The sequence below is a fragment of the Engystomops pustulosus genome, chromosome 5 (assembly GCF_040894005.1).
Source record: "Engystomops pustulosus chromosome 5, aEngPut4.maternal, whole genome shotgun sequence".
In the NCBI taxonomy this organism is placed as follows: domain Eukaryota; kingdom Metazoa; phylum Chordata; class Amphibia; order Anura; family Leptodactylidae; genus Engystomops; species Engystomops pustulosus.
The window spans coordinates 213,984,715-213,999,523 of NC_092415.1; the positions used below are offsets into that span (position 1 = coordinate 213,984,715).

General features: G+C 47.3%; 1 protein-coding gene across 5 annotated transcripts in view; it reads left to right on the plus strand.

Moving 5' to 3' along the window:
• LOC140133894 (SCO-spondin-like) overlaps positions 1 to 14,809 on the plus strand; it is a 235,870-nt gene that overhangs the window by 23,529 nt on the left and 197,532 nt on the right. For all 5 annotated transcript variants that reach the window (XM_072154576.1, XM_072154577.1, XM_072154579.1 and 2 more), the window contains exons 11-15: positions 1,552 to 1,792; positions 1,880 to 2,018; positions 2,098 to 2,224; positions 2,292 to 2,464; positions 2,550 to 2,771. In XM_072154576.1, coding sequence (XP_072010677.1) covers positions 1,552 to 1,792; positions 1,880 to 2,018; positions 2,098 to 2,224; positions 2,292 to 2,464; positions 2,550 to 2,771 — 902 coding nt within the window. The remainder of the gene's footprint in view (positions 1 to 1,551; positions 1,793 to 1,879; positions 2,019 to 2,097; positions 2,225 to 2,291; positions 2,465 to 2,549; positions 2,772 to 14,809) is intronic.

The window sequence follows — 14,809 nt, forward strand, 5'->3', positions numbered from 1 at the left end:
GTCAACGTCGTGGAGATGAGCAGTTAGGTGTGGTGCTTGGTATCGTGTTGCTCCGCATGGGTGGCGGGCATCATGGTGGGCACGTGTGGTGGGCATCATGAGGTGCCTATGTGCTGGGCATCATGATGGGCATGGGTGGCAGGCATCATGAGGCGCCTGTGTGCTGGGCATCATGGTGGGCATGGGTGGTGGGCATCATGAGGCGCCTGTGTGGTGGGCATCATGAGGCGCCTATGTGCTGGGCATCATGGTGGGCATGGGTGGCAGGCATCATGAGGCGCCTGTGTGCTGGGCATCATGAAGCGCATGGGTGGTGGGCATCATGAGGTGCCTGTGTGGTGGGCATCATGAGGTGCCTGTGTGGTGGGCATCATGGTGGGCATGGGTGGCGGGCATCATGGTGGGCATGGGTGGCGGGCATCATGGTGGGCATGGGTGGCGGGCATCATGAGGCGCCTGTGTGGTGGGCATCATGAGGCGCCTATGTGCTGGGCATCATGGTGGCCATGGGTGGTGGGCATCATGAGGCGCCTGTGTGGTGGGCATCATGAGGCGCCTATGTGCTGGGCATCATGAGGTGGCCATGGGTGGTGGGCATCATGAGGTGGCCATGGGTGGTGGGCATCATGAGGCGCCTGTGTGGTGGGCATCATGAGGCGCCTGTGTGGTGGGCATCATGAGGCGCCTGTGTGGTGGGCATCATGAGGCGCCTGTGTGGTGGGCATCATGAGGCGCCTGTGTGGTGGGCATCATGAGGCGCCTATGTGCTGGGCATCATGGTGGCCATGGGTGGTGGGCATCATGAGGCGCCTGTGTGGTGGGCATCATGAGGCGCCTGTGTGGTGGGCATCATGAGGCGCCTGTGTGGTGGGCATCATGAGGCGCCTGTGTGGTGGGCATCATGAGGCGCCTGTGTGGTGGGCATCATGAGGCACCTGTGTGGTGGGCATCATGAGGCGCCTGTGTGGTGGGCATCAAGAGGCGCCTGTGTGGTGGGCATCAAGAGGCGCCTGTGTGGTGGGCATCAAGAGGCGCCTGTGTGGTGGGCATCAAGAGGCGCCTGTGTGGTGGGCATCAAGAGGCGCCTGTGTGGTGGGCATCAAGAGGCGCCTGTGTGGTGGGCATCATGAGGCGCCTGTGTGGTGGGCATCAAGAGGCGCCTGTGTGGTGGGCATCAAGAGGCGCCTGTGTGGTGGGCATCAAGAGGCGCCTGTGTGGTGGGCATCAAGAGGCGCCTGTGTGGTGGGCATCAAGAGGCGCCTGTGTGGTGGGCATCAAGAGGCGCCTGTGTGGTGGGCATCATGAGGCGCCTGTGTGGTGGGCATCAAGAGGCGCCTGTGTGGTGGGCATCAAGAGGCGCCTGTGTGGTGGGCATCAAGAGGCGCCTGTGTGGTGGGCATCAAGAGGCGCCTGTGTGGTGGGCATCAAGAGGCGCCTGTGTGGTGGGCATCAAGATGCGCCTGTGTGGTGGGCATCAAGAGGCGCCTGTGTGGTGGGCATCATGGTGGGCATGTACATCTCTTGTCTCTGAAGTCTTGGGTGCTTCTCCAGGGAAGGACTGCCTGATGGGCAAGCAGTACTCTGACTGTGTGTCCGCCTGCCCGGCCAGCTGCGCCTCGGTGGGGAGCTATGATGACGGACAGTGCCGGGAGGAATGTGTCAGTGGCTGTGAGTGCCCGGCAGGCCTATACCTGGAGGATGGGCGCTGTTTGCCGGAGGAGGAATGTCCTTGTTACCACCGAAGACAGAGATACTCGCCGGGTCAGGTCATTAAGCAGAGGTGTAACCAATGGTGAGCTCCACCCCCGAAGTCCACAACTTGTGTCCCCCATATCTGTCATTGGCCCTTTCCATAGTCGTGTTGGCTTCCTCTTCTCAGCACGTGCCTCGGAGGGCGATGGCGATGTTCTCAGGACCAGTGTGCGGCAGAGTGCTCGGTGGTGGGACACTCGCACTACGTCACCTTTGATGGCAGAAGGTTCTCTTTCCAGGGAGAGTGTGAATATGTCCTTGTACAGGTGATGGGTCATGTGTTACGTGTGAGAGGACACGCATGTTCTATGGACACCCCATGTTCATGCTCCTCCTCTTTTGCAGGATTATATGGATGGAAAGCTCCTAATCTCCGGGGAGAACGAGGACTGTGGAGGTCCCGGGGCAGTCAGCTGTCTCCGAGCCGTCTCTGTTACCGTCCACAAGACCTCAGTCAAACTGCAGACATCAGGTAAGTGGTTCCCCTGGAGCCACATGTGATCTGTGTCCAACGAGTAACCCCCATGCTCTACCTCCAGGTGACCCCACAGTGGGCGGACAGACGGTGACCCTGCCCTTCCTGACCCCTGACCTGTCCATCAGACGCGTCTCCTCCACACACCTCCTCTTGCAGACATTCGGAGCGCACCTCATCTGGAACGTGGAGTTTCCATCCCTGTACATCACCCTGCAGCCCACATTTGCTGATAAGGTGCAGTAGACTCAGTGGCGCCCCTACAGGTTATAGGGAGGACTACACTGTCGCTGCAGACTGACCCCATGACTCTCGCCTCCAGGTTCGCGGTCTGTGCGGGACCTACAACTGGAACCAGAACGATGACTTCACCACGCCCGAGGGCGACAGCGAGGCCGGCCTCTACGACTTCACCAACAAGTTCAAGGTCTCCAGTGCCTGCCCAGACGCGGGGCCCCGAAGCCTGGACCCCTGCGGCATGTACACCCAGCGCAGAGAGTACGCGGAGGAGGCGTGCGCCCTGATATCAGGAGACGTGTTCCAGGTACAAATCACCAGAAAGTCGGGAACAAGCAGCCAAATATATTGTCCATCACCAGCAACTATACAATAGCTATACATATAGCGGTGTTATTATATATATAGTCCTGGCAGCTATGGTACCATATAGCAGTGTTATTATATATATAGTCCTGGCAGCTATGGTACCATATAGCGGTGTTATTATATATATAGTCCTGGCAGCTATGGTACCATATAGCGGTGTTATTATATATATAGTACTGGCAGCTATGGTACCATATAGCGGTGTTATTATATATATACAGTCCTGGCAGCTATAGTACCATATAGCGGTGTTATTACATATATAGTCCTGGCAGCTATGGTACCATATAGCAGTGTTATTATATACATAGTACTGGCAGCTATAGTACCATATAGCGGTGTTATTATATATATAGTCCTGGCAGCTATGGTACCATATAGCGGTGTTATTATATATATAGTCCTGGCAGCTATAGTACCATATAGCGGTGTTATTATATATATAGTCCTGGCAGCTATAGTACCATATAGCAGTGTTATTATATATATAGTCCTGGCAGCTATGGTACCATATAGCGGTGTTATTATATATATAGTCCTGGCAGCTATGGTACCATATAGCGGTGTTATTATATATATAGTCCTGGCAGCTATGGTACCATATAGCGGTGTTATTATATATATAGTCCTGGCAGCTATGGTACCATATAGCGGTGTTATTATATATATAATACTGGCAGCTATAGTACCATATAGCAGTGTTATTATATATATAGTACTGGCAGCTATGGTACCATATAGCGGTGTTATTATATACATAGTACTGGCAGCTATGGTACCATATAGCGGTGTTATTATTTATATAGTCCTGGCAGCTATGGTACCATATAGCGGTGTTATTATATATAGTACTGGCAGCTATGGTACCATATAGCGGTGTTATTATATACATAGTACTGGCAGCTATGGTACCATATAGCGGTGTTATTATTTATATAGTCCTGGCAGCTATGGTACCATATAGCGGTGTTATTATATATAGTACTGGCAGCTATGGTACCATATAGCAGTGTTATTATATATATAGTCCTGGCAGCTATGGTACCATATAGCGGTGTTATTATATATATAATACTGGCAGCTATAGTACCATATAGCAGTGTTATTATATATATAGTACTGGCAGCTATGGTACCATATAGCGGTGTTATTATATATATAGTCCTGGCAGCTATGGTACCATATAGCGGTGTTATTATATATATAATACTGGCAGCTATAGTACCATATAGCAGTGTTATTATATATATAGTCCTGGCAGCTATGGTACCATATAGCGGTGTTATTATATATATAGTCCTGGCAGCTATGGTACCATATAGCGGTGTTATTATATATATAGTCCTGGCAGCTATGGTACCATATAGCGGTGTTATTATATATATAATACTGGCAGCTATAGTACCATATAGCAGTGTTATTATATATATAGTCCTGGCAGCTATGGTACCATATAGCGGTGTTATTATATATATAGTCCTGGCAGCTATGGTACCATATAGCGGTGTTATTATATACATAGTACTGGCAGCTATGGTACCATATAGCAGTGTTATTATATATATAGTACTGGCAGCTATGGTACCATATAGCGGTGTTATTATATATATACAGTCCTGGCAGCTATAGTACCATATAACAGTGTTATTATATATATAGTACTGGCAGCTATGGTACCATATAGCGGTGTTATTATATATAGTCCTGGCAGCTATGGTACCATATAGCGGTGTTATTATATATATAGTCCTGGCAGCTATAGTACCATATAGCGGTGTTATTATATATATAGTCCTGGCAGCTATAGTACCATATAGCAGTGTTATTATATATATAGTCCTGGCAGCTATGGTACCATATAGCGGTGTTATTATATATATAATACTGGCAGCTATGGTACCATATAGCGATGTTATTATATATATAGTCCTGGCAGCTATAGTACCATATAGCAGTGTTATTATATATATAGTACTGGCAGCTATAGTACCATATAGCGGTGTTATTATATATAGTACCGGCAGCTATGGTACCATATAGCGGTGTTATTATATACATAGTACTGGCAGCTATAGTACCATATAGCAGTGTTATTATATACATAGTACTGGCAGCTATGGTACCATATAGCGGTGTTATTATATATATAGTCCTGGCAGCTATGGTACCATATAGCGATGTTATTATATATATAGTCCTGGCAGCTATGGTACCATATAGCGGTGTTATTATATACATAGTACTGGCAGCTATAGTACCATATAGCGGTGTTATTATATATATAGTACTGGCAGCTATGGTACCATATAGCGGTGTTATTATATATATAGTCCTGGCAGCTATGGCACCATATAGCGGTGTTATTATATATATAGTACTGGCAGCTATGGTACCATATAGCGGTGTTATTATATATATAGTACTGGCAGCTATGGTACCATATAGCGGTGTTATTATATATATAGTCCTGGCAGCTATGGTACCATATAGCGGTGTTATTATATATATAGTACTGGCAGCTATGGTACCATATAGCGGTGTTATTACATATATAGTCCTGGCAGCTATGGTACCATATAGCGGTGTTATTATATACATAGTACTGGCAGCTATAGTACCATATAGCGGTGTTATTATATATATAGTACTGGCAGCTATGGTACCATATAGCGGTGTTATTATATATATAGTACTGGCAGCTATGGTACCATATAGCGGTGTTATTATATATATATAGTCCTGGCAGCTATGGTACCATATAGCGGTGTTATTATATATATAGTCCTGGCAGCTATAGTACCATATAGCAGTGTTATTATATATATAGTACTGGCAGCTATAGTACCATATAGCGGTGTTATTATATATATAGTACTGGCAGCTATGGTACCATATAGCGGTGTTATTATATATATATATATAGTCCTGGCAGCTATGGTACCATATAGCGGTGTTATTATATATATAGTCCTGGCAGCTATAGTACTATATAGCGGTGTTATTATATATATAGTACTGGCAGCTATAGTACCATATAGCGGTGTTATTATATATATAGTCCTGGCAGCTATAGTACCATATAGCGGTGTTATTATATATATAGTCCTGGCAGCTATAGTACCATATAGCGGTGTTATTACATATATAGTCCTGGCAGCTATGGTACCATATAGCGGTGTTATTATATATATAGTACTGGCAGCTATGGTACCATATAGCGGTGTTATTACATATATAGTCCTGGCAGCTATGGTACCATATAGCGGTGTTATTATATACATAGTACTGGCAGCTATGGTACCATATAGCGGTGTTATTATATATATAGTCCTGGCAGCTATGGTACCATATAGCGGTGTTATTATATATATAGTACTGGCAGCTATGGTACCATATAGCGGTGTTATTATATATATAGTACTGGCAGCTATGGTACCATATAGCGGTGTTATTACATATATAGTCCTGGCAGCTATGGTACCATATAGCGGTGTTATTATATACATAGTACTGGCAGCTATAGTACCATATAGCGGTGTTATTATATATATAGTACTGGCAGCTATGGTACCATATAGCGGTGTTATTATATATATAGTACTGGCAGCTATGGTACCATATAGCGGTGTTATTATATATATATAGTCCTGGCAGCTATGGTACCATATAGCGGTGTTATTATATATATAGTCCTGGCAGCTATAGTACCATATAGCAGTGTTATTATATATATAGTACTGGCAGCTATAGTACCATATAGCGGTGTTATTATATATATAGTACTGGCAGCTATGGTACCATATAGCGGTGTTATTATATATATATATAGTCCTGGCAGCTATGGTACCATATAGCGGTGTTATTATATATATAGTCCTGGCAGCTATAGTACTATATAGCGGTGTTATTATATATATAGTACTGGCAGCTATAGTACCATATAGCGGTGTTATTATATATATAGTCCTGGCAGCTATAGTACCATATAGCGGTGTTATTATATATATAGTCCTGGCAGCTATAGTACCATATAGCGGTGTTATTACATATATAGTACTGGCAGCTATAGTACCATATAGCGGTGTTATTACATATATAGTCCTGGCAGCTATGGTACCATATAGCGGTGTTATTATATATATAGTACTGACAGCTATGGTACCATATAGCAGTGTTATTATATATAGTCCTGGCAGCTATGGTACCATATAGCGGTGTTATTATATATATATAGTCCTGGCAGCTATGGTACCATATAGCGGTGTTATTATATATATAGTACTGGCAGCTATGGTACCATATAGCGGTGTTATTATATATATAGTCCTGGCAGCTATGGTACCATATAGCGGTGTTATATATATAGTACTGGCAACTATGGTACCATATAGCGGTGTTATTATATATATAGTACTGGCAGCTATGGTACCATATAGCGGTGTTATTATATATAGTCCTGGCAGCTATGGTACCATATAGCGGTGTTATTATATATATATAGTCCTGGCAGCTATGGTACCATATAGCAGTGTTATTATATATAGTCCTGGCAGCTATGGTACCATATAGCGGTGTTATTATATATATATAGTCCTGGCAGCTATGGTACCATATAGCAGTGTTATTATATATAGTCCTGGCAGCTATGGTACCATATAGCGGTGTTATTATATATATATAGTCCTGGCAGCTATGGTACCATATAGTGGTTGTGAGACACTGAAGGGGTTAACTGTGGATGGGCGGTATGTTTCCCCTAGGTTTTGCTATTATGCAAGGCCTTAGTGCTGAGGTTGGGTGTCCAGCACCTTGGACACAGGTGATGGGAGCAGCCCAATCAGTCTTTTTTTTTAAACCGCTCAGCAGAGCTGGAAGTGTTGTCTCTCTCTGGAAGGAGGCTGGAGAGCGCACAGCCCTGACCTCTGTGCCTGGAGCAGCCAAGTGATTTTGTTAGTGGTGAGTTAGTGAACACCTGTATAGTTAGCACCCTGACGGGTAGGATTTTGTTTGTTTAATACCTGAATGTAAAGGCTGTTTTATTTTGCTGCTACAATAAACGCAGGCGAGACCTGTTTTGGACTGTACTTTGGTGTCACTGTCTTGAACTGCATCACAGCACCCCGCTACCACGGTCTCTACTGGGCCATATCTCCCACATGGTGTTATTATATATATAGTCCTGGCAGCTATGGTACCATATAGCGGTGTTATTATATATATAGTACTGGCAGCTATGGTACCATATAGCGGTGTTATTATATATATAGTCCTGGCAGCTATAGTACCATATAGCGGTGTTATTATATATATAGTCCTGGCAGCTATGGTACCATATAGCGGTGTTATTATATATATAGTACTGGCAGCTATGGTACCATATAGCGGTGTTATTATATATATAGTCCTGGCAGCTATGGTACCATATAGCGGTGTTATTATATATAGTACTGGCAGCTATAGTACCATATAGCGATGTTATTATATACATAGTACTGGCAGCTATAGTACCATATAGCGATGTTATTATATATATAGTCCTGGCAGCTATGGTACCATATAGCGGTGTTATTATATATATAGTACTGGCAGCTATGGTACCATATAGCAGTGTTATTATATATAGTACTGGCAGCTATAGTACCATATAGCGATGTTATTATATACATAGTACTGGCAGCTATAGTACCATATAGCGGTGTTATTATATACATAGTACTGGCAGCTATGGTACCATATAGCGGTGTTAATATATATAGTCCTGGCAGCTATGGTACCATATAGTGGTGTTATTATATATAGTCCTGGCAGCTATGGTACCATATAGCGGTGTAATTATATACATAGTACTGGCAGCTATGGTACCATATAGCGGTGTTAATATATATAGTCCTGGCAGCTATGGTACCATATAGCGGTGTTAATATATATAGTCCTGGCAGCTATGGTACCATATAACGGTGTTATTATATATATAGTACTGGCAGCTATGGTACCATATAGCGGTGTTATTATATATATAGTCCTGGCAGCTATGGTACCATATAGCGGTGTTATATATATAGTACTGGCAACTATGGTACCATATAGCGGTGTTATTATATATATAGTACTGGCAGCTATGGTACCATATAGCGGTGTTATTATATATAGTCCTGGCAGCTATGGTACCATATAGCGGTGTTATTATATATACAGTCCTGGCAGCTATGGTACCATATAGCGGTGTTATATATATAGTACTGGCAACTATGGTACCATATAGCGGTGTTATTATATATATAGTACTGGCAGCTATGGTACCATATAGTGTTGTTATTATATATAGTCCTGGCAGCTATGGTACCATATAGCGGTGTTATTATATACATAGTACTGGCAGCTATGGTACCATATAGCGGTGTTAATATATATAGTCCTGGCAGCTATGGTACCATATAGTGGTGTTATTATATATAGTCCTGGCAGCTATGGTACCATATAGCGGTGTAATTATATACATAGTACTGGCAGCTATGGTACCATATAGCGGTGTTAATATATATAGTCCTGGCAGCTATGGTACCATATAGCGGTGTTAATATATATAGTCCTGGCAGCTATGGTACCATATAGCGGTGTTATTATATATATAGTCCTGGCAACTATGGTACCATATAGCGGTGTTATTATATATATAGTACTGGCAGCTATGGTACCATATAGCGGTGTTATTATATATAGTCCTGGCAGCTATGGTACCATATAGCGGTGTTATTATATATACAGTCCTGGCAGCTATAGTACTATATAGTGGTGTTATTATATATATACAGTCCTGGCAGCTATGGTACCATATAGCGGTGTTATTATATATATAGTCCTGGCAGCTATGGTACCATATAGCGGTGTTATTATATATATAGTCCTGGCAGCTATGGTACCATATAGCGGTGTTATTATATATATAGTCCTGGCAGCTATGGTACCATATAGCGGTGTTATTATATATACAGTCCTGGCAGCTATAGTACTATATAGTGGTGTTATTAAATATATAGTACTGGCAGCTATGGTACCATATAGCAGTGTTATTATATATATATAGTCCTGGCAGCTATAGTACCATATAGCAGTGTTATTATATACATAGTACTGGCAGCTATGGTACCTGTCAGGCTTAGAGGTTGTGGATCCTCTGAACCACTGCGGACGATGGCACAAGCCACTACCTGGGACCGGAGTCTAAGTGGCACCCGGTTTTCACCAGAGCCCGCCGCAAAGCGGGTTGGACTTGCTGCGGCGTGGTACCACCAGGTCGTTCCACAGGCGTGACTTGTCCGCAGTGGCAGCCAAGGTCGAGGTACAGAATCGGCAGGCAATCTCGTAGTCGGGGTCAGGCAGGAGGTCAGGACGGGCAGCACAGGTTCGTAGTCAGAGTCGTAGCAACAGGTCAGGACAGGCGGCAAAGGAGCGTAGTCAAAAACGGAACTGGGGTCACAACAGGAAATCTCAAGAACAGCACAAGGCATCAAAATACAGCTTTCTCTAGGGCGCAAGGCACAAAGATCCGGCAAGGGTAACAGGAAGAGGCAGGGTTAAATAATTAAAGGGAAAAGGCCAGCGCAAATTAGTGGCGCGCTGGCCCTTTAAATTTACAGAACTTGCCGCGCGCGCGCCCTAGCTGTCGGGGACGCGCGCGCACAGCCGAAGGGGACGAGGAAGCTGCGGACGGAGCCGACGCCGGAGGGGCAGGAGCCGGGACCCGTGAGTAGCGCTTGCGGTGCGCTGGCGGGGGACCGACGGCACGGGTGAGCCCGCGATCCGTGACGGGGATCGCGGGACCACCCGTGACAGTACCCCCCCCCTTCGGCCTCCCCCTCTTTCTGGGCTGGAGGAATCTCTGCAGGAGATCCTGGTCCAGGATATTGTCCTCGGGCTCCCAGGATCTCTCCTCAGGCCCGAACCCCTTCCAGTCAACCAAGAAGAACCGCTTACCTCTTACAGTCTTAGCATCAAGGATCTCCTTTACCTCATAGATGTCAGAGGAGTCGGCCACTGGAGCAGGAGGAGACAGCTGTCGGGAGAAGCGGTTCAAGATGACAGGCTTGAGCAGGGATACATGGAAGGAGTTCGGGATGCGCATGGTAGGAGGAAGGCGCAGCTTATATGAGACTGGATTGATGCGATGCATCACCTCGAAGGGACCCAGGAAACGAGGACCGAGCTTGTAGCCAGGAATTTTAAGCCGGACGTATTTGGAGGACAGCCAAACCTTGTCACCAGGAGAGAAGACGGGGGAAGGTCTGCGTCTCTTATCGGCTTGAATCTTAGTTTGCGTCGAGGCCTGTAATAAGGAAAGGCGGGTCTGCTCCCAGATGGTTTTTAAGTCCTGTACCAACTCCTCAACTGCAGGAACATCAGAAGCCACGGGTAGAGGTAGAGGCGGGCGAGGATGGAGTCCATAGTTGACAAAAAATGGAGCAGAACCCGCTGATGCAGAGTCCAAGGAGTTATAGGAAAACTCCGCCCAAGGCAACAATTGGGACCAATCGTCCTGACGGGCAGAAACAAAGTGGCGTAGATAGCAGCCCAAAGTCTGGTTAACTCTCTCCACCTGCCCGTTCGACTGGGGATGATAGGCAGAAGAGAAGTCCAACTTCACCTGTAGTTGGTTACAGAGAGAACGCCAAAATTTCGAGACAAACTGTACTCCACGGTCAGAGACTATGTGTCGTGGAAGTCCATGGAGTCGGAAGATGTGGTGAAAGAACTGTTCGGCAAGACATGGAGCAGCTGGCAAACCTGGTAGAGGAATAAAATGGGCCATCTTAGAGAACCGGTCAGTCACCACCCAGATGACAGTATTGCCTGAAGAAGATGGTAGATCCGTGATGAAATCCATAGCAATATGAGTCCATGGACAGCTGGGTATTGGCAACGGCAGAAGAAGACCAGCAGGCTTAAGACGTGAAGGCTTATTCCGGGCACAGGAAGTACAGGCACCCACAAAATCCCGGACATCTCTGGCCAGGTCTGGCCACCAGTAGAATCGGGTAATGAGGGCGATAGAACGCTGCACCCCAGGATGCCCAGCCACACGGGAGCAATGTCCCCAAGACAGAATTCTCCTCCGTAGCGCAGGTCGTACGTATGTCTTGCCAGGAGGTAATAGACGAAGATCCACTGGCGCGGCCAGTACAAGTCGGTCAGGAGAGATAACATGACGAGGAACCGGTTCTTCCCCAACAACATCCGAAGCACGGGAAAGGGCGTCTGCCTTGATGTTCTTCTCGGCCGGACGAAAATGAATGAGAAAATCGAACCGGGCGAAGAAGAGTGACCAACGAGCTTGGCGTGGGTTGAGTCGCTGAGCCGTCTGGAGATAGAGGAGGTTTTTGTGGTCTGTATAGATGCTGACCGGAAACCGAGCTCCCTCCAGGAGATAACGCCACTCTTCTAGGGCAAGCTTGATCGCCAATAATTCTCGATCTCCTATCCCGTAATTCCTCTCCGCGGAGGAAAAAGACTTGGAGAAGAATCCACAGGTGACTGTGCGGCCTTTGGGACCCTTCTGCGTGAGCACTGCTCCGGCCCCTACAGAGGAGGCATCCACTTCCAGATGAAAAGGCTTTTCAACGTCGGGACGCACCAGGACTGGAGCCGAGGCAAACAAAGATTTTAAGTTCTTAAAGGCCTCCTCAGCTGCCGAAGGCCAGAGTCGGGGATTGGCACCCTTCTTGGTAAGTGCCACAATTGGAGATACCAGAGAGGAAAAACGTGGAATGAACTGGCGGTAATAATTCGCAAAGCCCAAAAATCGCTGTATAGCGCGCAGTCCCACTGGGCGAGGCCACTGAAGAACCGCCGACAGCTTGGCAGGATCCATACGAAGGCCTTTGTCCGAGATAACATAGCCGAGAAATGGAATACTCTGCTGATGGAACAGACACTTTTCCAGCTTGGCATAGAGACGATTGGTCCTTAATCGACTGAGTACTTGCCGTACTTGGACTTGGTGGGTCTCAAGGTCCGGAGAAAACACGAGGATATCGTCCAGATAGACCACCACACAGACATAAAGCAAGTCTCTAAAGATGTCATTCACGAACTCCTGAAAGACGGCTGGTGCATTACAGAGTCCGAACGGCATCACCAGATATTCGAAGTGTCCATCTCGGGTATTAAAAGCGGTCTTCCATTCATCCCCTTGGCGGATACGAATGAGGTTGTAAGCCCCACGAAGATCCAACTTGGAGAAGATCTTGGCTCCACGAAGGCGGTCAAACAACTCAGTGACCAATGGCAACGGATAACGGTTCTTAACCGTGATTTTGTTAAGACCGCGATAGTCTATGCATGGTCGGAGTGACCCGTCCTTTTTGGTCACAAAGAAAAAACCTGCACCAGCCGGGGAGGAAGACTTGCGTATAAATCCCCTCTGCAGATTTTCTCGGATATAGTCCGACATGGCTGAGGTTTCTGGTACAGAAAGCGGATACACACGACCCCGTGGGGGAGAAGTGCCCGGCAAGAGATCCACAGGACAATCGTAGGGACGGTGAGGTGGCAACGTCTCAGCTTGCTTCTTTGAGAAGACATCACGAAAGTCCTTATAACATGCCGGAAGACCCTCCAGGGCCTTAAGGGACACAGAAGAGACCAGAACTGGCACTGGACGAGGCAAATCCACACAACGAGATTGGCAGTCGGATCCCCACCGAAGGATCTCCCCCGTCTTCCAGTCAAGAACGGGTGCGTGGAACTGCAACCATGGTAGACCCAACAGGATGGAGGATGTGGAACGTGGAAGCACATAAAAGGACAGGTTCTCCTTGTGCAGCACACCGACTTGCATAGACAGTGGCTTGGTGCGGTAGTGGACCGGGTCAGAAAGGATTTGTCCACTGACGGAGGAGATGACCAACGGCCTTTCAAGACGGACCACAGGAAGGTGATGCCGGGAGACCAAGGCGGCATCCACGAAGTTCCCCGCGGAGCCTGAGTCCAAGAAGGCAGAGACCTGGATCTGGGTGCCGGTGCCCACGCTGAGAAGCACCGGTAACATCAAACGTGGAGAAGCTTTGCTCACACCTAGGGACGCTTCTCCCAAGAACCCTAGGTGCTGGCGTTTCCCGAAGGTTGGGGACGGATTGGGCAAGACCCCAGGAAGTGTCCAGGACTGGCACAGTAGAAGCAGAGGTTTCCCTGACGCCTTCTGATACGCTCCTGGGGAGAGAGTCTGAGCCTGTCCACCTCCATAGGCTCCTCCACGGGTGGTACATCAGGGGGCTGGAGCGGTCTTTGAAAAGCTGGAGCCAGGCGAGGAAATCGTCGTGGGCGAACTTGCGGTAGCTCTAGGCGTAATTCCTCAGCACGTTCTCTAAATCGCACATCAATCCGGGTGGCTAAGGTGATAAGACCACCCAGGGTAGACGGCAGATCTCGAGCGGCCAGAGCGTCTTTAATATGAGGGGCAAGTCCCTTCTTAAAGGTTGCGGACAGGGCCGCATCGTTCCAGGAAAGTTCCGTGGCCAAGGTACGGAACTGGACCGCATATTCTCCCACGGATGAGCCCCCCTGGCGGAGATTCAACAGCGCAGTCTCGGCAGAAGAGGCCCGTGCAGGTTCCTCAAAAACGGACCGGAACTCCGCCAGAAATGCAGTGAGATTGTCTGTGACCGGGTCGTCTCTGTCCCAGAGAGGAGTAGCCCAGGCCAGGGCCTTACCAGAGAGAAGGCTGACGATGAAGGCCACCTTGGATCGTTCCGTGGAGAATTGAGACGGCATCAACTCAAAATGCAGGGAGCACTGGGTTATGAAGCCCCTGCAAGACTTGGGATCACCATCATACTTCCCGGGCATAGACAGCCGTAGCCTCGGTTCAGCGGCGGGAAGAGAAGCCGGGATAGCGGGAGCCACTGGAGCGGCCTCAGGAACCTGTTGTTGCTGCTGGGTGGCCAGCAGCTGCTGCAGCATGGCGGTAACCTGTTCCAGCTG